Consider the following 26093-nt stretch of genomic DNA (forward strand, 5'->3'; position numbering starts at 1 on the left):
AGTACACAAAGAGCCCCTAAAGGAAAAGAAGACAACCCAACAGAAAAGTGAGAGGGGGGAAAATCTTGAAGGGAAACTTTAGAGAAGATATCCAATGACAATAAACATATGAAAGTACATTTACCTTGTCATCAGGGACATGCAAACCACCATAAGCTATCAAAATGAGAAAAGATGGAAAGTGCAAAGTGTTGGCGAGGATATAAACTCTCATCCAGGACTTCCCTAGTGATCCAGTGGTAAAAAATCTGTCTTCCAATGCAGGGGACGCAGGTTCAATCCCTGGTTGAGGAACTAAGATTCCAAATGCCGCGGGGGCAACTAAACCAGCGTGCCGCAACTAATGAGCTCGTGCACCTCAAGAGAACCTGCATGCCACAACTACAGAGCCCATGCACTTCGGAGCCCCACGCACAACAGCTAGAGAGAGAAAACCCACACACGACAACTAGAGAGAAGCCTGAGAACCACAACCAGAGAGAAACCGGAGGAGACCGCGCACCATAACGAAAGATCTCGCATGCCTCAGCAAAGATCCCTTGTGGTGCAACTAAGACACGACACAGCAAAAAAAAAAAATGAGGAAAATAAATAAATAAAATAAATAAATGTTAAACTCGCATCCACTGCTGGAATGAAGTGCAACCACTTTGGAGATGTTGTTAGGAAATATCTGCCAAAGCTGAATATACACATACCTTTTAATTCAACAATTCTACTCAAGGGTTTCTGTGAAATAGAAGATAAAATATTTGGAAGTGAAATGAAATGAAAAACTTGGAAACCTCTAAAATACCCATCAAGAGTAGAACTGATCATAGAATTCAATTCACACAATAGAGTCCTGTAGAGCAATGAGACTCAACAAACTATAACTACATTTAACAGTTTGGATGAATCTCACAAATATAAAGACACGAAAGATTGACAACTGGAAATAAATTCTATTTTTGGAACATTCAGAATCTAATCTAAGTTGTCAAAAGTGAAGATGGCGGTTTCTGTTGGGTGTTGGTGATAGGAAGGAGGTGTGAGTGGGACCTCTGGGGTATTGGTCATCTGTTGCGTAACTATGTGAAAGTTCATCCAACTTATGAAAACAGCATGAATAGATTCTTTTGTATGTATGTTATACTTAAATAAAAACTTTAAGGTATGCCTCATAAAAAGATGCTGTTTGAGGGTGCTGCCAGTAGATGCCCTTATGTGCAAGGGGCTTAGGAAGGGGCTATCCTGGGGGACACTGCCAAGGAATTGAGCCCAGGAAGACATGTGGAGGGAGGAAATGGGAAGTCCCAGGGGTCTCCACAAAGACAGTAGAGGCAACACAGCCCCTCCCCTAGGGAAACTGAGGCCCTGAGAACAGGCAAGGGAAGAACAGAAATGACCTTACTCACTTGGCAGATGGCCTTTCCTGTCGAGAAGGCCCCAGCACACAGCATGTCCTCATGCACGGAGAAGTTCTTGCCTTTTCTAAGTCCGTAAAATATATTACAAAACTTGTTCTCAATGAAGCCCACCTTACCCTCCTGGAGATGGAAGGGTTCGGGCAGAGGCGCTGCGAGGATAAGGAGGAAATCAGCGAAGGGTGCTGTGGCTTAGCTACAGGCTACTCTGCCTTACTGTTCACCACTTCAACATGGACTTTTCTCAGCACAGTTGAGCCTTCAGCACTGTTTCAGTCTTCTACCTATGCCTAGTAAGCCCTCCCCCTTTTCTCAAACTTTTCCAAACTCATCCTATTCCCTCCACCTCCCTCATAGCAATAGACCACACCTCTCCTATTCTACAAAGGAAAAAGGCAAATCCCACCAACACATGCCACTCAGTGGTGCTTAGCAACCATTCACCAACATACCTACCCTTTCACAGACCATCCCATCCACTCTCCATCTGTCTATCATTAACCTTTCCATCCATCCACCAATTCCTCTATCCATCTACCTATCTTTCCTCTTTCCTCATGTCCCATTCATCCACTCACGCTTCCATCCATTTGCCCATTTACCCATCTTTTGATCCATCTCCACTCACTCCAACTATCTCTGCCTACCATCCTTTCACCCACCCACCCATCTTTCCTTCCACCCACTCATCCTCCCACCTACCCTTCACCCATCCACCCTCTCATCCAATCACTCATTTATTCCTCTGTCCTTGTGTTCAGTATCTTTTAGACACTAATGATACACAGGAACATTCTTAGTTGGGGGAGACAGGGATACCGAGCAGGGCCTGAGGGGCTCCTGGGCACAAAGGCTTTCTGTGTCCCCCATTTCTTTGATTACAGGAAATAGACTTCATTCATCCTCCATGACCTTCTCTGAGTTCCAACGGGCAGATTCAAGCAGTTGTTAATCAGGGAAGGGAGGGGATGCGAGACCAGTGAGAAACAGTCAAGAGAAACACAGTGCAGCCTTGGGGCAAGGTCCTGGCTCCCCAACAATGGATATACAAAACAATTTCTTTGAGCTGTTTTGCAGATACTGAAACCCCCTCCAGGTGGGAGAAGTTAATGATTAACAATGGTGTGCTGCCCACAAGCATGTAGACCCCAGACCAGTTGGAACCTGAAGGTTGATGATGCTGACTCTTACTTACCTCACCCCCACCTCATCAGCAGAACGTCCAAGAGCTGATCATGCCCTCTTTGAACCATTACTATGAAACTTCTCACTATCCTCTCCAAGTAGAGACACAGTTTTTCGAGGCAGGAGCCCACTGTGTCCCCGTTTGCCTGGCAAAGTAATAAAGCTATCCTTTTCTACTTCACCCAAAACTCTGTCTCCAAGATTCTATTTAGCACTGGTGTACAGGGAAGCTGAGCTTTTCATATCAACAGGGTAAATGAAGTAAATAAGTAGAATTGTTTTAGATCTAATAAGTGGTGTAAAGGAAATAAAACAGGGACATATGCTATTAGAGGTTGCCTGTTTTAGCTCATATGATCAAGTAAAACTCCTCAGAGGAGCAGCTGAGGTGTACATGTAAAGAAGTGAGTCATGCCAAGGTTAGCAGGGAGAGCGAGTGAGGCCAGGGAGGCAGCCAAGGTGAAGGCCCTGAGGTGGCGATGGCCTTGGCGTTTTCAAGCAGGAAGGAGGCCTGCTGGCTGGGATGGTGTGGGTGAGGGATGTAGTAGGAGATGAGCAGAGAGGAATTGGGGCCAACATTACACAGGGCCTGAGAGCCAAGGCAGGGAGTTACGACTTTTTTCTAGGTATAAATGAGAAGGCACTGAGGGTAATGAGCAGGGAACTGGCATGACTCCTGCTTTAAAGAAAACACTCAGACAGCTATGTGGAGACTAAAGTATAGCACACAGGGTGGGATCTCAGAGACCAGTCTGGAGGTACAGGCAAGCAATTATGGTCTATAGGACCAGGGTGGCAGCAGTGGGGTACTTACAAGGTGCCTGGCCCTGCCCGGGCCACAGGCTGGGATATTAAAACAAGAAAGACAGGGTTTCTGTCCTCAAGGAGGAACAGTCTGTGTGTGTGTGTGTGTGTGTGTGTGTGTGTGTGTGTGAGAAATGTGGTGTGTATGTGTTGTGTATGTGGTGTGAGAATGCTGGGAACCTGGTTGTTTGTCCTATGATTAGGGAGTGTTCATGACATACTAGTAGGCAAGGGCCAGGGATGCTGGCACATCCCACGCAATGAAGACAGGGTCTGTTCAAAATGCCTGTAGCACCTCTGTTGAGAAACACGGTACCAAATTATGACCCTACAAATAATTAAAATATATATTCTTTTTCCCCTTAATTTTGCACCATAAGCATTTCCCCCAACCATAAATACTCCTTTCTTTAATAAAGACTCTGGCTCATAAGTCTTTGCCTACATTTCTCCTCTTTCAATCTTAAAAAACATAATTTTTTTCCTGCGTTATGCAGTGCACCTAACAAGCTTCCAAAGTAGATAGCTGAGCTGCGTTGGGAGAAGAGCAAACTGAGGTTCAGAGAGTGAAACACTCTTAAGTCATAATCATTCTAACTTCATCAGGCAGGCTCAGAGGTCAGAAGTCGTACGTGTGTTTTCCTTCCACTTTTCCCAAGCTCCTCTTGTGGCAATGGGAAATCAGGGTGTTTGTTTGTCAGTGGCCTGCAATGGACCAGGCCCCAAGCATGACCTTTGAGTTGAATCAAGTCATCTCAGATCCATGGTTGATTAAAACCTTGGAATCCAGAACCAGAAAGACTTCAAGAACCCAGAATCTTGATTCCAAAAGTCAAAGATTCCCAGACTTTCAGTGTAAACCTTTGCACTTAGGGAACACTGAAGCTTTACAGTCACACACTTTCAGAACTAGAACTAGAATGGTCCACTCCTCTAGAAATGACGCTTAGTGGGCCAGGGTCCAGTGCCTCTTTGCTTGGGGACCCCTCAGGAGGAGCCACACCTCCCTTCTTCCCTCCTTTGTCCTTCTCCCCTTCCTCCTCCCCACCCTCATCTGCCCCCAACCCAACTCTCCTACACCCTCTCACTTTCTTCGTTGAGCATCCCCCAGCCAGTTATCCAGCAGGATGAGTTACTGGGTAGCTGCATGCCAGGGACTGGGAGGCAGGCGGGGATGATGTAGGAGGTGAAATTCACAGGAAAGAGCAGCTGCAACATGGCTATGTCACTCCCGAAGGGATGTAACTTCTCAAAGTCTGGGTGCATGATAATCCGGCTCAGTGACATCTCTCGGGTGTGCTGGGTGTGCTGGTGCAGCTGGGTGCTTCCTAACAGAACCCGGTAGTTCTCCGGGGCGTGAGATTTTCTGGAGGAAGAGGGCACATTGTCACCGTCATCTCTGCGTGTGGGCTAGCTCTTTCCCTGCATCCTCATCTAACTGCCCACAGGCCTCTACCCCACATGATGCTAGACAGCTTTTATCTCCCCATTTCTAGCGTTCAGGAGTCCTTCTTTCTTGGGGCTAATTGCTATTCTACTTACAACCTCAGACACACGGCTTCTCCATCACACACTAGAATCAGAGGAGCATTGAATCCTTGTGCTGGAAAGATCCTTGGTGGCATATCAAATGAAGGTCTTTGATTGTACACCGGAGGAGTTCTGGCTCAATCCCAGCTCTAACTTTACCCTTCCCAAGACTCCCTACAGTCCACCTTCTGGCCCCACACTCTTCCTGACCTCTCCTTTCTTTAAACACCTTCCTGCCCAAGGGCTGCTTCTCCACTTAGTTATAAGGACTCACAAAAGATTTGTTAAATAAATGAGCAAATGAGTGCAGGAAACAGAACCTTGCCTTGTTCCCTGAACACAGGTGCTGAAACTTCCCACCTCCCTGACTGTTTGCATGGCTCATCCACCTGGAGACCCCCTCATGCTCCCCTTGCCCAAACCCTTCCCCTCCAGCAAGCCCCTCGCTCTGCATAGCCCTTGTCCGGAACCCCCAGCCCATGCATCTGCCCTTCTCACCCATGTTGGGCCTTCTCTTGTGACAGGATGGAGACAGGGTGAGGTGGGGACTTGCCACCCCTGATGTCACAAAGGGGCTTGCATGGATCGTCGTATGGAGCAGGCGCCAATAGGACTCTAAGCTCCGAAAGTTCCAGCTCCCAGACCTGGGCTGTGATGCCCCAACTCCCTGGGGACCCCTCCGCATCTGTTCAGACCCAGGCACTGAGCCAGGCCCAGGACGGCCAGGGGAATTAGACCCCTGAGCAGCAATGTCACTCTCCCAGGGAGCCCCAATTCCCTCCTGTGCAGCCTGGCACCATGGCTCCCCACAACGCACACCGGCGGCCATGACTCCTCCTGGGCACACAGCTGTGCAGGAGGAATAAGAAGAATTGCCCAGCTGCTGGCCAGACACGCGGCCCCAGGTCCCCGCCTAGAATCTGACACCTGGAAATGTGGGGACGTTCAGAGGAAGCTGTGATCTGAGATGGGTCCACACCGCACGGCAGCCAGGACGGACACTGCCACTCTCCTGAGGCACATCTGTGTTGAAGGACAGGCACAGGGGCGGATGGCAGAGCATGAGGCGGGTCTGAGCAGGTGAGCAAGGAGGCCAGTCCAGGTGGAGGGTACACAGGCCAAAGGCAGGAATGACATGCATCTGAAGGCCACAGACTGCCCCAGAGAAAAGCCCAGAGGAGCTGACGTGGGGTGCCCATCACCCCTCTTCTCCTCTTCCCCCATGTCCCCCTCGCCTGCCAGTGCCTGTGCTGGCACCCTGGAAGGAGGACTTACTTCAGAAAGCAGTGGGCAGTGGAAACGACCCAGTGAGAGTTAATGAGGACAGCTCCACAGACGTGCGAGCCCTGGTACTGCAAGCTGGCCTGCCATGGCCACTGGCCAGCCGCCACGTCCTGGCCACCGTAGATCTTCCCCATCACCTTGGGCTTCCCACACACTGTGGAGACTCCCCTGCCACCTACGATAGAGACACTAGTAGTACCCCAAATGCCACTACCAGGAAGGCCCTGTCCACTTCATAGATGGGAAAACCAAGGCCAAGCGTCCAGTGGCCTAGCCAAAATGACAGCGCTACCTGGACTCTACTTTCACTGGCTGCCCCTGAGAACTGGACAGAGCAAGCCCTGTGGGGATGAGGACCCAGAGGTCTGGTGGGATGGGGCAAGGGGGGACCTAAGGTAGCCACAGCAGCTCACAGCAGCATCTGCAGGGAGAAGGACATCCCCGAGTGAGGCTGCCAAGGGCTGGGCACGTCACAGACCTTATTTCCCTCAACTAGCACACCTCAATGCCTACTCTTGTAGATCAAAGAGCTAAAGGTCTCAGAAGTTGCCAACATTACTTGCTCAAGATCATGGCTTCTAAGGGCCTGTGCCTCCTCCATGTCACCCCGGTGTCTTAGGGAGGGAGATTTGCAGTCTGTGGTGCTGTGTGAGCTGGGGAAAGTCATTCCCCCTCTCTGACTCAGGATCCTACATTTCTAAAAGAAGAGGGAGTGGGCTAATGAAGACAGCCCTGGCTCTAGGACTCACACCTGGGAGGGCAGGGGGTGTGCCCAGGCCCCCTGAGAGCGGGCATCTTGGTCTAGGGCCTGCGCTCCCAGGGCCTCACGGAGGGGAATGAGACCCGCGGCCCTGGACTCAGGGCCACTCGTTCATCAGTCCTGGTGCTTTCCTCCACCCAGCCACCCAGCCTCAGGGTCAGACCCTGCTATGTCCCCACTTCCACAGTCCCACAGAGGTCCCACAGTCCCACAGAGGCACTTCCCACCCAGAGGCTCCACAGTGGGGAGTCGGTGACCCACCTGTGTTGAGGGGGTCTCTGGGCTGCCTGGTTGTTGGCCAGGGCAGAGAAAAGATGAAATTCAGTGACTCAGGGCACCCAGGCCCTGGTCACAGCCGGCCCCCTCAGGCCCTGCAGTTTAGGCCGTTTCCGCCCTCAACAGAGGCCCCAACGCACCTGTGGCTCCCGGGGCCAACCGCTGCGCTTCCGGAGTCGGAGCGCTGCCCTCCACCGCTCCGCCCGCGCCTGGAGCCCAGCCGGGGGCGGCCGTGGCCGTGGCCGGGGACCCTCGCAGCTCCCGGGTGGCCACGGGCAGCAGCAGCAGCAGCCAGAGAAGGGCCACAGGCTGGCCTCGGCCTTGGGCGATCCACGCCTCCGTGCCCATTGCCAGGGTTGCTGACTCCCGCCTGACCCCAGCCTGGCCCTGCCTGACCTTGCCCTGACCCCGCCTCAGCCCAGCCCTCAGCCCACCCTGACCTTCTTCATAACCTTTTAAACAACTCTACTAAGATATAATTTATATACCATGAAGTTCACTTATTATTATACAAGGGACAATTCAATAACTTTCTGTACATTTTTTAAAATTTATTTATTTATTTATATTTAAATAAACTTTTTGTTTTAGATTTATGAAAAAGTTGCAAAGACAGTACAAGGAGTTCCAAGATCCCCCTCACCCACTTTCCCCTAATATTAAGATCTTATATTACTATGGCACATTTGTCACAACTAGTGAGCCAATATTGAGACATTAATATTAACTGAGGTCCATCCTTTCTTTTTTTAAATTTTTTTAAGCTTAAGGTGTATAGCATAATGATTTGACTTCCATGCATCATGAAATGATCATCAGAATAAATTTAGTGAACATCCATCATCCCACATAGATACAAAATTAAAGAAATGGAAAAAAAAATTTTTCCTTGTGATGAGAACTCTTAGGATTTACTCTATCAACTGTCATGTATAACATACGGCAGTGTTAATTATATTTATCATGTTGTCCATTACATCCCTAGTACTTATTTATCGCATAACTGGGAGTTTGTACCTTTGACTGCAGCTAACCAGTTCTCCCTCCCCCAATCTCCGGCCTCTGGTAACCACAAATCCGATCTCCTTTCCTATGAATTTGTTTGTTTTTGAAGTAGAATTGATGTACAATGAAATGCTATGTTAGTTCCTGTTACACAACATAGTGATTGGTTATTTCTGTACATTTCAAAATGATAAGTATAGTTATGATATGTCACCATACAAATATATCACATAATTATTGACTATATTCCCCACAGTGTACATTTCATACTCATTTATTTTGCAACTGAAATTTTGTACCTCTTCATCTCCCTCACCTGTTGCTTTCTTTCCCCCAACACTCTCCCGTCTGGCAAGCACCTGTTTGTTCTCTGTATCTATAACTCTGTCTCTGTTTTGTTAGGTTTCTTCATTTGTTTTATTTTTTAGATTGCATATATAAGTGTAATCATACAGTACTTGCCTTTGTCTGACGTACTTCACTTAACATAATACCCTCATGGTCCATCCATGTTGTTGCAAACGGCAAGATCCCGTTCTTTATCAGATATGTGATTTGCAAGATTTTCTCCAAGTCTGTAGCTTGTTTATTCATTCTTTCAACAGTGGTGCTCAAAGAGCAAAAGTTTTTAATTTTGATGAAGTCTAATTTACTAATCTTTTCTTGTATGGATCATGTTTTTGATGTTATATCTAATAGATCATGAAGAGTTTCTTCTATGTTTTCTTTGAGAAATGTTAGGGGTTGTTTCTTACATGTGGATCTGTGATCAAGTTTTAGTTCATTTTTGTCTAGTGTGATGTAAGTTTCTGTTTCTTTGCTTTGGGTTTTTCCTGTGGATATCCATTTATCCCTGCACCTTTCCTTGGTTAAAAAAAGAAAGGTTAGTCTTTCTTGTATTGAATTGTCTTGGGACCTCTGTTGAAAATCAATTCATAATAAAAATTGTTTTATTTCTGGACTCTTAATTCTGTGCCATTGAACTGTATTCCTTTCCTTGTGCCTGAAACCCACTGTCTAGATTAATACGTATTATAGTAAAATTTGACGTCAGGTGGTGAAAGTTCTCCAGCTTTATTCTTTTGCCAAACTGTTTAGGCTATTCTGCATCTTTTGCATTTCCATATGAATTTTAGGATCAGCTGTCAAATTCTACACAAAAAGAGCCTGCTAGAATATTCACAGGGACTGCATTGAATTTATAGATCAATTTGAGGAGAATTGCTTTCTTTTTTTTACTCAAAAATTTATTTATGTATTTATTTATTTATTTATCTATTTTTGGTTGCTTTGTGTCTTCGTTGCTGCGTGTGGGCTTTCTCTAGTTGTGGTGAGTGGGGGCTACTCTTGGTTGCAACGTGCAGGCTTCTCATTGTGGTGGCTTTTCTTGTTGTGGAGCATGGGCTCTAGGCACGTGGGCTTTAGTAGTTGTGGCACACGGCTCAGTAGCTGTGGCTCACCGTCTTTAGAGCGCTGGCTTGTAGTTGTGCCTCATGGGCTTAGTTGCTCCGGGACATGTGGGATGTTCCTGGACCAGAGCTCGAACCTGTGTCCCCTGCATTGGCAGGAGGATTCTTAACCACTGCACCACCAGGGAAGTCCGAGAATTGCTTTCTTGATAATATGAAGTCTCCTGATCTATGAAAAAGAAATGTTTCTGTTTATATAGATCTTTAATTTCTCTCAGCAATGTTTTGTAGTTTTCAGTGTACAGATCTTGCAGCTCTTTCTTAAATTTATTTCTAAGTATTTTATTCTTTTCCATGCTACTGTGAATGAAATCATTTTGTTAATTTCCTTTTCATATTTTTGTACTTAGTATATAGAAATGAAATTTATTTTTATAAGAAATGTTTCCTGTGACCTTCTTAAACTTGTTTATTCATTCTAGTCTGTTTTGTTTTGTTGTATCTTGTTTTGGTGGGATCATTGGTGTTTTCTAACACATAGGATCATGTCCTCTGTAATAAAAGTTCGAATTCTGCCATTTAAAGTTGGATGCCTTTAATTTCTTCTTTCTCTCCTACCTTCTTTTTTTTCTTTTCCCCTTCTTTCCTTCCCACCTTTCTTTCCTCCACTTCTTAGAGACTATATTTTAAGGACCTTGCTTTTCAAATATGGTCTATCAATCTTTGTCTTTAACTTTGTTTCATCTATTCACATTCAATGTGATTATTGATATGGTTGGAATTACATTTTCCACTTTGGTATTTGTTTTCTGTATGTCTCTTATCTTTCCCCCCACTTTTGAGACAGGCTGGGACCTGGGACCCTTTGCTGCAGTGCTACAGCAGATTTCTATAAACTGGTGTATGCATGGGTGAGAGTCCCACCTGTGGATTAGGTTCCTACAGATGAAATACAACTGTCTGGTTTCCAGGCTCGATCACCCCGGTGGGCAGTGGACAGGGTGCACCCTCCTTCAGTGGCCCTTTCTGAAAGCTTGCAGGTTGGTGCCTGAAGAGACAACTGCAGGGTCAGGTTGAAATGGCAATCTCTCTCTTTCTCTTTCTCTTTTACAGTCTTTTCTGTCCCTCCTCCCTTTACCTCTCCCTTGGTCCTTATACCTGCACTCCCATCCCCTTTATCCTGAAAACTTCTTGTTTGTGTCTAAGTTTTTGTCATTGGTATCTTTGTTTTATGAGTTTTGTCTGTCCAACTGCTCCTACAAGTCTCTGCTAACATTGTGGGCATGGTGAAGCTCTTAAACCCTGAAATACAAACGGATCCCACATTGTCTGAGACTCGACTCCAGCCTTGGGTTACATAGTGGGATTTTAAAGAACAAAAAAAGGAAGAGAGGGGCTTGCACCTCTCTCCTCTGCCTTTGCAATGTAACTATTCTGCCTGGACTCTCAGGGACTCCCTGATCCATCTGTAGTCCCCCAGAGTGAGGGAAAAAAAGAGACCTTTTTAAATTCAAGCAGGAAAACTAAGAGATCTCTGATTTTGTAAAAATTAACTTGTGTGGCTTAAGCTTGTGGGTTTAATTAATACAGACCTGTCTGTATTATCAACATTAAGTATAATACTTCTATCCTACCTAGGGTTACTGGAAGTCAATAAGTGCGTATTGTTTCTGTGATAAAATCTGTTAGCAAGGAAAATAACCTGATATGATTAAACTTTTAAGTAAATATAACTGGATAAGAGCTTTTTAGTAAACTCAATGGGAATAATCATGTTTTCAAAATGTCCATCTAGAACAGTCCCTCCAAATTTTGGTAACTTGAAACTAAATTAAGTTAAATGATGGGAATCCATTGAGTATCCAGGCCGTTTCAAATAAGATGAAATATTGGAACATCAATTGCTAAACAGGTCTAAATTTACCTACTTTTGTTTTCTTGTGAGAGGGAAAGTAAGGATGTTTGGGTTTATTAGACACATATCTTACATCACATTAAGGAAAGAAATTGTGCTTTGGGAAGATACATGGGATCTTCCCAAGAGTTTATGGGATATTCCAATCAGGGAATGCTAATGTAAAAGACATTTCATTGTGACATAAGGAAGGTAAGATGTGTGCTTTCAGAAAAGAAGGTATGTGGAATGGAAATGTATTTCGTTAAATGGAAAAATGTGATTTTGTCCTACAGCTGGTTATTTCTGAATGGAAAAAAGAAGGGACAAAATATGGCTACACAAAGTTACAGAAGATTTGCAGAAAAGGAACACTGAGAAGAGAATGTTTTATGTGGTTGGAATTTTCTAAGGTTGGATTAAATTTAATTAGGTAACTGGATTTTACCAAGAGTAGGCTGATATAAGACTGGATTTGGTTTCTTTCTCTCATAAGAGAACAAAGATTTCCTCGAATTCTCCTTTTGATAACAGAGTGTGTGAGTTTCTGTGCCTTTAAGTGATCTGCATTTACTTTTGGAATCCTTTTTTTTTTTTTTCACCTTAGCTCAAGGAATAATTGTTTCACAGCAGCCTATGATTCTATTTGACTGGATGGTTTAAAACTTTTGGAAATTTTTGACAGATTTCCCAAATATCAAATTCTAATTGAAATTCTTTTGACTTCCAGTTAACTTTGGGATGCTTCATGGGGGCCCTGGAGCCTCCCAAAGAGAGATCCTAAACTAATTGGGTTCATTTGGTGTGTTAAATTACATGGGGGGGCTTCCCTGGTGGAGCAGTGGTTGAGGGTCTGCCTGCCAGTGCAGGGGACACGGGTTCACGCCCTGGTCTGGGAGGATCCCACATGCCGTGGAGCGACTGGGCCCGTGAGCCACAACTACTGAGCCTGTGCGTCTGGAGCCTGTGCTCTGCAGCAGGAGAGGCTGCGGTAGTGAGAGGCCCGCGCGCCGCGATGAAGAGTGGCCCCCACTTGCCGCAACTGGAGAAAGCCCTCACGCAGAAACGGGGACCCAACACAGCCATAAATAAATAAATAAATAAATAAATAAATAGATAGATAGATAGATAAAATATTAAAAAAAAAATTACATGGGAAACATTGTCTAAACTCATTGTTGCCTGTGTCAGATGGAATCATCAGGCTCTCCCCAGTTTTATCATAGCTGTCATACAGATAGGGGAAAGAGTTTTAGGTTTTTCTGCTGTCTAGTCTCTCACCTTATTCTATGTCCAAAAAAAATCCCCTGTGGGAATACTCCCAACGTAGGCCCTTAGGTCCTGACCCCAATGGCATTTTCCATTGCACCCAACTCCAATTCCTCCAGGAGTTCCTTTTTTGCACCTCTAGGACCCCTTTCACTCAAGGCCTTGGCAGCCCATACCTTGTTACAGATCACCTATTGGGTGGCCACTTCCAAGCAGCCCACATCCTAGGTTTTATAGATGCTCAAACTCGAGGAATACCCCCAGCATAGGGAAACGTTATAGGACAAAAGCCTCCTGGTAAATGTCTCTGGGACACTGGACTTCATTTCTAGGAGCACTTTTTCTCGGTTGCATGTTATCAACATGGGATGATCCTCTTCTAAGCCAGAAGAAACACCTCTGGAGAGTATCCTTAAAAATTGGAAACTTTCAAAATAGACGGGCTGAAAAGGGAAACGTTTAAACTCTATTGTAACATTGCCTGGCCCTTGTATAAGTCGGGGAATGGAGAAAAATGGTCTGAAAATGGGTCTCTATAATACCGTGTTGCAATTGGATCTCTGCTGTTGCAGGACAGGAAAATGGACTGAGGCTCTGTATGTTCAAGCCTTCATGGTCCTGGGAATTCCCTGGCGGTCCAGTGGTTAGAATTCTGAGCTGTCACTGCTGAGGGCATGTGTTCGATCCCTGGTCGGGGAACTAAAATCCCACAAACCACATGGGGCTGCCCCCACCCCCCAAAATAAACCTTCATGGTCCTTTACCAAAACCCCGCTCTATGGGTCTCCTGTAATCAAAAGCCTGGGGAATCAGAAACACTCCCGACATCTTAAATGATCCCCTTCTAGCTTTCTCCGACTCTCAGGGGGGAAACCAAGCTTCACCTGCTTCCCCGGAGCCACCTACTCCTCCGGAGCCACCTACTTCTCCGGGTCCCTCTGACCAATCCCAATCTCTGCCTCCTTATGTCCCTTTATATCCTCCGTCGCCCCAGGAGGGAGAGACTAGTCCCTCCAGGGTAACTCGTAGTGGAACTTCCTGTCGCCCAGGATCAGGTTCAAAGTTAGCCCCCACCTCTGCCCCACAAGGCCTTTACCCCTTCAGGAATCAGCTGATGGAAACTGAAGCACTACTGGAGTGCATGTCCCCTTCTCAATGAGAGACTTAGGAATTTGTAAGGAGAATTTTGACAGGTTCTCAGAGGACCCTGACAAGTTTAGGGACGAATTTATCAGGCTGGGGTTGACATTCTCTCTCACCTGGCAGGACATCATGGTTATTCTGGCCTACTGTTGCACCCCAGATGAAAGGGAGCGTATACTGAGAAAGGCCAGGTAACACTCAGATGGCCTATTGGCCACCAATCCACACCGCCAAATTTTTCAGGTGGGTGGGGATCCAGTCCCAGAACATGACCCACACTGGGACTATGAAGATCAGGTAGGTCAGGCTAGGATGAGGCATTACATGACTTGTCTATCAGAAGGACTGAAAAGGTGTATGGTGAAGCCTGTAAATTATGATAAGGTCCGAGAAGTTGCAAAGGACAAAGATGAAAACCCAACAGTCTTCCTGAGCCGAGTGACAGAGGCATTCAGGAAGTACACCAGTACAGACCGTGAGTCCACAGAAGGGAGGACACTATTGGCCATGAATTTTATCACCCAGGCTACTCCTGATTATCAGGAGAAAATTACAAAAGCTTGAGTGTGGGCCCCAAACCCCACTGTCAACCTTGGTAGAGGAGGCTTTCAAGGTCTATAACAACCGCGACTTAATGGAGGAGTCCAATAAGGATAAGAGGCTAAAAAAGAAAACACAACTTTTGGCTGCTCTGATCCACCCACCATCTCGAAGGGACGCTGGAGGGCCAAGAAGCCTGGACAGACTGCCAAGAAGCTGCCTGGGCTCGAACAAGTATGCCTTTTGTTGGAAGGCGGGGCACTGGAAGGGGGAATGTCCTGAGCGCTTTCCTGTGAGACACCTAAGGGGCAAACTTGACTGGCCCCAGGTCCTTACAATTCTCTCCAATGAGAGATTCCTGCACACCAACTGATGGAGCCTGAGTGCCTTCCCAGCTCCAGATCCCACTCGATCCATCCTCATCACTCCAGCAGAGCCTCGGGTCAACCTCGATGTGGCAGGTAGGAGAACTGAATTTCTTGTAGACACTGGAGCCACCTGCTCTGTTCTGACTTGGCCAGCTGCCCCCCTCTCCAACAGAGACTGTACTGTGACAGGAGTTGATAGACAGCCAAAGGTAAGGTGATTTACATCTCCCCTTGCCCACAGAGTCAGGTCCATTATTATTATTCACTCCTTTTTGTATATGCCAGAATGCCCTGTCCTCCTCCTCAGAAGAGATTTGCTAAATAAGTTAAGAGCTAGTATATTCTTAGGAGGTAGAGAATTCAAGCAGAGAATGCATCTGTTAGTAGCCCCAGATGACCCACCTGCTGGTCATCAAAATATTCCCCAAGACATTCCCCAAGAAATTAGGGAACAAGTAGATCCTGCAGTTTGGGATACCTCAGTGCCAGGAAGGGCAAAACCTGTTCCCCCAATAAACATAAAGTTAAAGCCTGGGGCAAAATACCCCTGGAAAAGATCTTTTAAAGCCTGAGGCCCTGAGGGGAATCCAACTGCTGCTCAGCAAGTTCCTAAAACACAGACTCATTAGGCCCTGCCAATCCCCTTGCAACACCCCGATCCTCCCCATTCAGAAGCCTAATGGGGAGTTTTGGTTTGTGCAAGACTTACAAGCAGTGAATGAGGCACTCATCCCTATTCACCCATTGGTGCCAAACACATACACCTTCCTCACCCAAGTGCCAGGGAGCACCCAGTATTTCTCTGTTTTGGACCTCAAAGATGCACTTTTCTGTATTCCTCTACATCCTGAGTCTCAATACTTTTTGCCTTTGAATGGAGGGACCCTGACACCCTGGAGGCCACCCAGTATACGTGAACAGTGCTTCCTCAGCGATTTGGGACAGCCCCCATCTTTTGGAAACACGTTAGCAAGGGAACTGAGGGAACTGAGCCTTGAGAAGGGAACTCTGCTGCAATATGTTGATGATTTATTGATAAGTAGTGAGACCGAACAAGATTCAGATCAAAATACCATTAGGGTCCTAAATTTTCTGGCAGAAAGGCGATATAAAGTCTCTCCAACAAAGGCTCAGATCTCACAGCAGTGGGTTCAATATTTAGGATTTGTTTTGACCCCAGGGGCACAAGCCCTGGCCATAGGTCAAAAAACAGCAATTAGTGCATTACCATCTCCAACCGCAAAGAGGCAACTTCGAGGCTTTCTCAGGATGGCTGTGTTCTGTTGTGTCTGGATTCCAAATTATGGCCTTATAGCAAAACCCCTCTATGAGGCTCTAAAGGGAGAAGAAAGAGAACCCCTTCAATGGAATAAGGACCACTAGTGGGCCTTTGAGACTCTAAGGACTGAATTAAGTAGAGCACCAGCACTGGAGCTTCCAAATTTGGACCAACCCTTTACCCTATACATTCACGAGAAGTCAGGGATAGCACTAGGAGTTCTGACCCAAAAGCTGGGACCAGATCAGAGAACAGGGGGCTTACTTTTCAAAACAACTGGACTCAGTGGCCCTGGGATGGCCAAGCTGCCTGCGGGCAGTAGCAGCCACAGCCCTGTTAGTTAATGGGTCTTCCAAGCTCACCCTGGGACAACATTTAGATGTGTTAACCTCTCATCAGGTACAATCTGTGCTGGAAGTCAAAGGACATTGATTGACTGGAGGAAGGTTAACAAAATAACAGGCCCTCCTAATGGACGCCCCCAACATTACCTTAAAGGTGTGTCAAACCCCAAACCCATAAACTCTGCTTCCAGTGGTCAAGAGTGGAGACTTATTGCATCAGTGTATAGAGACCATAGAACAAACTTACTCCAGTAGGTCTGATCTTCTAGATGAGCCTCTAGACAGCCCTGAGGTCGAATGGTTTACTGATGGGAGCAGTTTTGTAGAAATGGTAAACTGAAAGGTGGTGTATGCCATAGTTTGCCTAGATGAAGTCATAGAAGCCAAGGCCCAGCCACCCCAGACATCAGCCCAAAAGGCTGAACTAATTGCCTTAACGAGAGTTTGCAATTAGGGAAGGATAAGAAATTAAATATTTTTACTGACTTTAAGTATGGGTTCCATGTGTTCCATGCTTATGCTGCCATTTGGAAAGAAAGAGGAATGGTAATCGCTAGAAGTTCCCCCCTAAAACATAAAGATTTGATTTTGACTCTTTTAGAAACAGCGCAGCTCCCGACCTAGGTAGCAGTAGTCCACTGTAGGGGCCATCACAGGGAGGGGCCTTTTGTTAGCCAAGGGAACAGCAAAGCTGATCAAATTGCAAAACAGACAGCTCGATTGCAGGAACCTGAACAAGTTATGGCCCTAGTGATTGGCTCCCTGAACTCCCTAGCTCCCCCACTATTCCCCACAGGAACAAGAAAATTCTGAGAAATGGAGCTATGAGCAAGGAAGCACAGGCTGGTATAGAAAGGAGGATAGGGTGCTAATCCCTGAGGCCCAACAATGGAAACTCACTAAGAGCTTACATGATGCCACCCACTATGGGAGGGGTGCACTATGGGACTTGATGCAAAAGGCTTTTTCAGGGAAGGAGCTTAAAAGAACAATAAAACAAGTAATGCTTGCCTGGAATTTATGTGCCCCTAATAACCCACAGACCTATCTACTCCCCTCTTCGTTACTCAGGCCAATTCAATGCCGGGGGACATGCCTGAGGGAAGACTGGCAGTTAGATTTCACGCAAATGCCCTCACGATCAGGATATAAATACCTTCTGGTGTCTGTTGATACTTTCACAGGATGGGTTGAAGCCTTTCCCACCCGATCTGAAAAGGCCATGGAAGTGTGTAAGTCCCTTTTAGAAGAAATAATTCCTCAGTTTGGATTTCCAAAGTCCCTCCAGAGTGATAACGGGCCCTCTTTTATAGCCAAAATCACACAGGGGCTCACAACGGCCCTAGGGATAGACTACAAGCCACTTCTTGGCACCCTCAGTCTTCAGGGAAGGTAGAGAAAATGAACAATACTTTAAAGAAAACTTTAGTGGGATTTCCCTGGTGGTCCAGTGGTTGAGACTCCTTGCTCCCAATGCAGCAGGCCTGGGTTCAATCCCTGGTTGGGGAACTAGATCCCGCATGCCACATCTAAGAGATTCCCGCATGCCGCAAAACTAAAGATCCTGCATGCCACAGCAAAGATCCCATAGGCAGCAACTAAGACCCAGCACAGCCAAATAAATAAAGAAACAAATAAGTAAATAAATAAATATTTTTAAAAAAATAAAGAAAACCTTAGCAAAGGTCTGCCAAGAAACTCATGAACCCTGGACCAACTTGCTTCCTATTGTACTCTTCAGGGTCTGTGTAGCCCCCAGGAGTGGTCTGAGGCTTAGCCCATTTGAAATGACCTATGGGAGGCCTTTTCTTACTACTGATGTTCTATCAGACGAGGAAGTGAACCTGACCCTGAGATATTATTAATCTAGAACAAGTTCAGAAGGCAATCCAGGATTATGCTCACAAGGCACTGTCAGCTCCCACTAAAGATACAGAGGAAGGAGCAGTTCCTTCACAAATAAACCCTGGGGACTAAGTTCTTCTTAAAACATGGAAAGGGGGGTGCCCCAAAGACCAACAATTGCCAAGATGAAAGGGCCCTTATAAAGTAATTTTAGCCACCCCTACTGCTGTCAAACTTCAAGGGATATATATCTAGTTGCGTATATTTGTCCACACTAAAGTTTTACCTCCAGAAACCCCACAGGTCACAACCGAAGAACAATACACCTCTGAGTCAGTGGAAAATCTGAGATACCTATTCAAAAGATAGGCACCATCGACAGGTAAGTAAAATGATGTAGTGGGTTGGACTCCTATTTGAAGCCTTAACAAGACTTGGAACCTCTGTTTTTTCCTTGGCTGATGCAGTTCTTGACAATTGTCTGGCTTTTGTCTTGCAGAACAAGATGGAGCTTGTGTGATAACTAATACTTCCTGCTGCACTTGGTTAACTAATACTTCCTGTTACACATGGATCAATGTGACAGGACAGGTAACGGTTAATATTAAGGAAATATACACCCAGGCAGAGTGGCTTCACAATTTCAACAGGGGCGATATTGCCTCCACTGTCTGGTCAACAGTTAAAAAAGAAGAAGAAGAAAAAAAGAAGCCCTCCCAAAGTTAACCTGGTTCCTGCCCTTTCCAGACCCTTTAGTGGCTATTGTTGTTCTTTCTAGCCCTTGTTTGTTTAACTTTTTGGTTAAGTTTGTGTCTTCTAGGCTCTAACAGTTTGAAGGAAGACTCATGAGGGCTCAAGGAATTCAGCCCATTCCAGTGGAGAGTGGCCCAGCTCCCTACAGGTCCTTGGAACAGTCAGCAAGGGATTTCTATACCTCTAGGGTAGGCTAGGGTCTGCAGACCCTGTCCAGCAGGAAGAAGTTTCAAAAGAAGAGACCTTTGGCCCCTCACCCCTTAAGAATAAGGGTGTAGAGTCTCTCAGAGGGAAATGAGACAGGCTGGGACCTGGGACCCTTTGCAGCAGTGCTGCAGTGTTTGCATCTGGACAAACATTTCCTCAAGCCAAAAAATACAAAGAAACGATAAGGGACTAAAAATAACTGCGTGCATGCTCAGTTGGGACAAATTATGGACAAAAAATACAAAAAGACCAAAAAAGCCCAAATGCCACTTCTGAAGAGCCAGGAGAAAAAACAGGGGGTTGGGAGCAAAAACAGGGTACTGTGCATGCCCCCTGCACACAACATCACAAAGGGGTGGGCAAACCACCTAAGCCACCCCTCTGGCCCAACCCCTGGACACAACCTTACCCTCACCCCCATATAAGGAACCAGCTCGCCCCCCCCTCAGGGAGCAGGTTAACAAGGGAAACTGTTGTTTGTTCTGGCTCCCCCCTTGCTGCAGCAGGGGCTCCAATAAAGCCTTGCTTGAATTTCTTGTCTGGCCTCTTATCATTTTCTATTGATTAAGGAGGGCAAGAACACTGGTTGGTAACACTTTCACTTCTCTACTTCTTTCTTTTCCACTATATAAATTTTTTTATTGTGCCCTACTAATTCCTTTGTTGATTTTGTAGCTGTATTTTCAGTTACTTACATAGTGGTTGCTGTATTAGTTGGGGTTCGCCAGAGAAACCGAACCAATAGGAATCAGGAGAGAGGGAGAGAAGAGGGAGAGAGAGAGATTGATTTTTATTATGAGGGGTTGACTCACATGATTATGGAGACTGAGAAGTCCCATGATCTGCCATCTGCAAGCTGGAGACCCAGGAAAACCGGTGGTATAATTTCAGCCTGAGTCTGAAGGTCTAAGAACCAGGGGAGGCAATGGTGTAAATCCCAGTCTAGGGGCAGAAGAAGACCAATGTCCCAACTCAACCAGGCAAATAAGAAAGAAAAAAAGGCAAATTCTTCCTTCTTCTGCCTTTTGTTCCATTCAGGCCCTCAACAGGTTGGATGATGCTCACCCACCCTGGGGAGGGCAGTCTACTGAGTCCACCGATTCAAATGCTGATTTCACCCAGAAACACCCTCACAGACACACCCAGAAATAATGTTTAATCTGGGCACCCTGTAGTGCAGTAAAATTGACACAAAGATTAACCATCATAGTTGCTATAATCATTACACTGTGCATCTTAATTTACCCGAATCTACTTTAGATTATTAAGTTTGGTAATAGAGAAACTCATCCAATATAGTTCCATTAACTTTCCCTCCTTTGTGCTGTTATTGTCATTTTTATTACATCTCTATGATATATCATCAATACAATATTTTAATTTAAACTTTATACATTCTTTAACCTTTTTAATTCAGTTAGTAAAGGATAGGGAAATATATTTATGCAGTCTTTTACAGTTACCCTTATATTTACCATTTCCTTGCTCTTTATTTCCCCCTGTAAATTTGATTTAACATCCTATATCCTTTTCTTTCATATGGAAAGACTTTCTTTAGTATTTCTTATAAGGCAAGATTGCCAGCAATGAATTATCTCAGTCTTTGTTAATCTGAAAATACCCTTATTTCAACTTCATTTTGAAGGATAGTTTGACTGGGTATGGAATTCTTGGTTGACAGATTTTTCCTTTTAGCACTTTGAGTATTTTATCTCACTGTCCTCCATTTTTTTTTTTTTTTCTAATGAGAAGCCAGCTATTAATTGGAATGTTGTTCCTTTATGTAAGATAAGTTTTTTTTCTCCTGCTGCTTTCAAGATTCTCTCTTGGTCTTTATCTTTGATTTGATATGTCCAGATACAGATTTCTTTGATCCTACTTGGTGTATGTTGGGTCTCTTGAATTTTAGATTAATTTTTTTAACATCTTTATTGGAGTATAATTGCTTTACAATGTTTTGTTAGTTTCTGCTATATAAAAAATTGAATCAGCTATATGTATACATATATCCCCATATCCCCTCCCTCTTGTGCCTCCTTCTCACTCTCCCTATCTCACCCCTCTAGGTGGTCACAAAGCACCTAGCTGATCTCCCTGTGCTATGCAGCTGCTTCCCACTAGCTATCTATTTTACATTTGGTAGTGTATATATGTCCGTGCTACTCTCTCACTTCATCCCAGCGTACCCTTCCCACCCCATGTCCTCAAGTCCATTCCCTATGTCTGTGTCATTATTCCTGTCCTGCTCGTAAGTTCATCAGAACCATTTTTTTTTTTTTGGATTCCATATATATGTGTTAGCATACAATGTTTGTTTTTCTCTTTCTGACTTACTTCACTCTGTATGACAGACTCTAGGTCCATTCACCTCTCAGAAATAACTCAATTTCATTTCTTTTTTATAGCTGAGTAATATTCCCTTGTGTATATGTGCCACATCTTCTTTATGCATTCACCTGTCAATGGACAATTAGGTTGCTTCCATGTCCTGGCTATTGTAAATAGTGCTACAATGAACATTGTGGTACATGTCTCTTTTTGAATTACAGTTTTCTTAGGGTATGTGCCCAGTAGTGGTATTGCTGGGTCATGTGGTAGTTTCTATTTTTAGTTTTTTAAGGAATCTCCATACTGTTCTCCATAGTGGCTGTATCAATTTACATTCCCACCAACAGTGCAAGAGGGTTCCCTTTTCTCCACACCCTCTCCAGCATTTATTGTTTGTAGATTTTTTGATGATGGCCATTCTGACCAGTGTGAGGTGATGCCTCATTGTGGTTTTATTATATTATTATTTTTCATCAAATTTGAAAAAATTTGGCTATTATTTCTTAAAATTTTTTTTACCCATTTCTTCCTCTGCTTTCCTTCTGGGATTCCCATTATGCATATATTAATATGTCTGATGACTCTCTGAGAGTCTGTTCATTTTTCTTCATTTATTTCTCTTTCTATTTTTCAGATTGGATAATTCCTATTAATCTATCTTCAAGTTCATTTATTCTTCCTTCTGTCGTCTTGAATCTTCTGTTGAAATTAGTGAATTTAAAAATTTTCATTTTTGAAACCTTCAACTACAGACTTTCTACTTGGTTCTTTTTTAAAATAATTGCTATCCTTTTATTAATATTTTCTATTCAGTGGGTCATTACCATCATACTTTTCTTAAATTCTTTAAACATGGTTCCCTTCTCTTTTTTTTTAGACATATTTATAATAGATGTTTTCAAGTTTTCGTCTGCTAAATCCAATATCTAGAGCCCATGCAGTTTCTATTTTATGGGTTTCAATTTCTTGTCTCCTAATGTTTTTTGTTGAAAATTAAGCATTTTAGAAAAAATATTACAGCAATTCTGTATTCTGATATGCCTCCTCCTACCTCTCAGATTTGTGGCTGTTTCTTCTTTTCAAAAATATACCTAAATTAATTATATGATATCTGTCTCCCTGCTGATGTCTCTGTTCAGATTTTTAATTTTTAAAATTCTTATTTTTAGGTAACCCTATCTTTTTCGGGGTTAACCCTGTGTCAGCATAGCTTAGCAGTCAATTGAAAATGTTTACACTAAAACACTTTCCATCAGTAAGGTTTCCATCCTTTCCCAGTGTATCTGTATGTGGGATGCAGAATGTATTCAGAATTCAAGTTTGCTAGCTTTTGCTAGTCTTTCTAGCTTTTATTTTCTATTGGACACCACCCTGTCTCCCCCATGCCTGCACATAAGCTTACATTCAGCCAGGAATGTGTAGATAGCTAAGGTTGTCTCCAATTTTTTCCCAGCATGTATGCAGCCTTACACATGTGTTCACACATCCAGACCACCAAGGACATGTGGGAGTTTATTATGGCCCACTCTAGTGGTCTCATTGTGGGGATTTTTCTGTTAAATTTTTGGTTAGTCTGCCAGTCTGCTGTTAACCTCAACTAACATCATGACTTCATACTACCTGCAATGTTGCCATTCCTCATTGGTTTCCACCAAAATTGCTTTCTGACAATGACCAAAGGTATTGGGTATCTAGAGTTCTGTTCCAAATCAAGTCAGACCTCTTCAGCAGTAAACTTCTGATTTTCACAGCTTGCCCCACCCTGGCAGAACTACTGTTGCTCATGGAACCAGGGAAGGGGGTGGTGGTAAGAACTGACACAGGCAATAATGCCACAGACTCCCACTGTTATTGCTCAAGGTTTAGTAGGGGTTTTTTTGTTATTTTTGTTTTTACTTCAATAAGCACTTCTCAATTTACTGATACCATAGTCAGTTTTTAGAGTCCTGGAATTGTTGCTTTTGATAATTTTGTCCAGTTTTATCATTGCTTTTCAGGAAGAGGATTTGATAAGCTCCTCATGCCATTATTCTAGAAATATCACCAATATTTCTTTCCAATAAACAGAACAAAAAACTATCAAGAGTGAATATGTTTAAATACCCAAATACAGTGCTTTTTACTTCCTGGAATAATTAAAGTCTTCTGTACGCAATTCCAATTAATTTCCATCCTTTAAATATAACTTGTGTGGGCATGATCTGGCCAGTTTACCTCAGCCAACACAAAAAGAAATCACTGCAACCTAACCAATTATTTGTCTGAATAAGTTCATTGAAAGTAAGATGCTCTGGGGAGGACACCATCTGATCACTACAGCACAGTCCTATTTTTGTGCACCAGACTCCTTGTTCTAGCACTCTTTTACCCTTTCAGTATTTAACTCTCTTTTTCTTACATAACAACATATATATATATGTTTAAATTAATGGTGTGGTTTTGTCTCCTGATTATATTCTGAATGACATAAGATGAGAGAAAGGTAAGTGTATGGGAGGAAATTTATTTCTAGTTACCACGGGCATGTCTGTTGACACATGGAGCTGACTGGAATCAAGTTGGAAAGAAAGTTAAATTGAGTAAGATTTTTGTTAGAGTCATATTATTAAAAGAGGTCATCAACCTGTGCTAAAAAAAAAAAAAGCATTTATTTTGAGACATAAAACAATCCTTGTGCCCCAACCACCTATGTGCAGGAAACTGGCTGAGAAATCTCATTACTCCAAGAAGCATAAGGATATATCACCTGATGCCTTTTTAAGAAGTGGCCAAAGATAATGGATATCATCAAAAAGTCTATAAATAATAAATGCTAGAGAGGATGGGGAGAAAAGGGAATTGTACACTGTAGATGGGAATGTAAATTGGTGCAGCCACTATAGAAAAGAGTATGGAGTTTCCTTAAAAACTAAAAATAGAACTACAAACGATCCAGCAATTCAACTCCTAGGTATATATCCAGAAAAAATGAAAATTCTAATTCAAAAAGACACATGCACCCCAATGTTCATAGCAGCACTATTTACAATAACCAAGACATAGAAGCAACTCAAGTGCCCACCAACAAAAGATTGGAGATTTTTGAGAAGATGGCGGAAGAGTAAGATGCGGAGATCACCTTCCTCCCCACAGATACATCAGAAATACATCTACACGTGGAAGTGCTCCTATAGAACACCCACTGAACGCTGGCAGAAGACCTGAGACCTCCCCAAAGGCAAGAAATTCCCCACGTACCTGGGTAGGGCAAAAGAAAAAAAGAAAAAACAGAGACAAAAGAATAGGGACAGGACCTGCACCAGTGGGAGGGAGCTGTGAAGGAGGAAAGGTTTCCACACACTAGAAGCCCCTTCGCGGGCGGAGACTGTGGGTGGCAGAGGGGGGAAGCTTCAGAGCCACGGAGGAGAGCACAGCAACAGGGGTGCAGAGGGCAAAGCGGAGAGATTCCCGCACAGAGGATCGGTGCCGACCAGCACTCACCAGCCCGAGAGGCTTGTCTGCTCACCCGCTGGGGCGGGCGGGGGGCTGGGAGCTGAGGCTCGGGCTTCAGTCGGATCCCAGGGAGAGGACTGGGGTTGGCAGCATGAACACAGCCTGAAGGGGTTAGCGCACCACAGCTAGCCGGGAGGGAGTCCGGGAAAAGTCTGGAGCTGCCGAAGAGACAAGAGACTTTTACTTGCCCCTTTGTTTCCTGGTGCGCGAGGAGCGGGGATTAAGAGCGCTGCTTAAAGGAGCTCCAGAGACGGGCACGAGCTGCGGCTATCAGCGCGGACCCCAGAGACGGGCATGAGACGCCAAGGCTGCTGCTGCCGACACCAAGAAGCCTGTGTGTGAGCACAGGTCACTATCCCCACCTCTCCTCCCGGAAGCCTGTGCAGCCCGCCACTGCCAGGGTCCCGTGATCCAGCAACAACTTCCCCGGGAGAACGCACGGCGCGCCTCAGGCTGGAGCAACGTCACGCCAGCCTCTGCCGCCGCAGGTTCGCCCGCATCTGTACCCCTCCCTCCCCCCGGGCCTGAGTGAGCCAGAGCCACCAAATCAGCTGCCCCTTTAACCCTGTCCGGTCTGAGCGAAGAACAGACATCCTCAGGCGACCTACACACAGAGGCAGGTTCAAATCCAAAGCTGAATCCGAGGAGCTGTGCGAACAAAGAAGAGAAAGGGAAATTTCTCCCAGCAGCCTCAGGAGAAGCGGATGAAATCTCCACAGTCAACTTGATGTACCCTGCATCTGTGGAATACCTGAATAGACAACGAATCATCCCAAATTGAGGTGGTGGACTTTGGGAGCAAGACAGATTATTTTCTCCCCTTTTCCTCTTTTTGTGAGTGTGTATGTGTATGCTTCCGTGTTAGATTTTGTCTGTATAGCTTTGCTTTAACCATTTGTCCTAGGGTTCTGTCCATCCGTTTTTTTTTTTTTTTTGGTTTTTTTTTTTTTTTTACTTTTTAAAAATTTTTTT

The 26093-nt window shown here is 44.7% G+C and overlaps 1 protein-coding gene across 1 annotated transcript in view; it reads right to left on the minus strand.

Moving 5' to 3' along the window:
- The window catches only part of LOC132367756 (tryptase beta-2-like), a 42529-nt gene that overhangs the window by 1137 nt on the left and 15299 nt on the right, over positions 1 to 26093 (minus strand). Inside the window, exons 2-6 of the mRNA XM_059926346.1 lie at positions 17653 to 17707; positions 7386 to 7710; positions 6201 to 6384; positions 4484 to 4761; positions 1398 to 1558 (exon numbers count right to left, since the gene is read on the minus strand). Coding sequence (XP_059782329.1) covers positions 1398 to 1558; positions 4484 to 4761; positions 6201 to 6384; positions 7386 to 7710; positions 17653 to 17707 — 1003 coding nt within the window. The remainder of the gene's footprint in view (positions 1 to 1397; positions 1559 to 4483; positions 4762 to 6200; positions 6385 to 7385; positions 7711 to 17652; positions 17708 to 26093) is intronic.

This window comes from Balaenoptera ricei, chromosome 6, assembly GCF_028023285.1.
Source record: "Balaenoptera ricei isolate mBalRic1 chromosome 6, mBalRic1.hap2, whole genome shotgun sequence".
Classification (NCBI taxonomy): domain Eukaryota; kingdom Metazoa; phylum Chordata; class Mammalia; order Artiodactyla; family Balaenopteridae; genus Balaenoptera; species Balaenoptera ricei.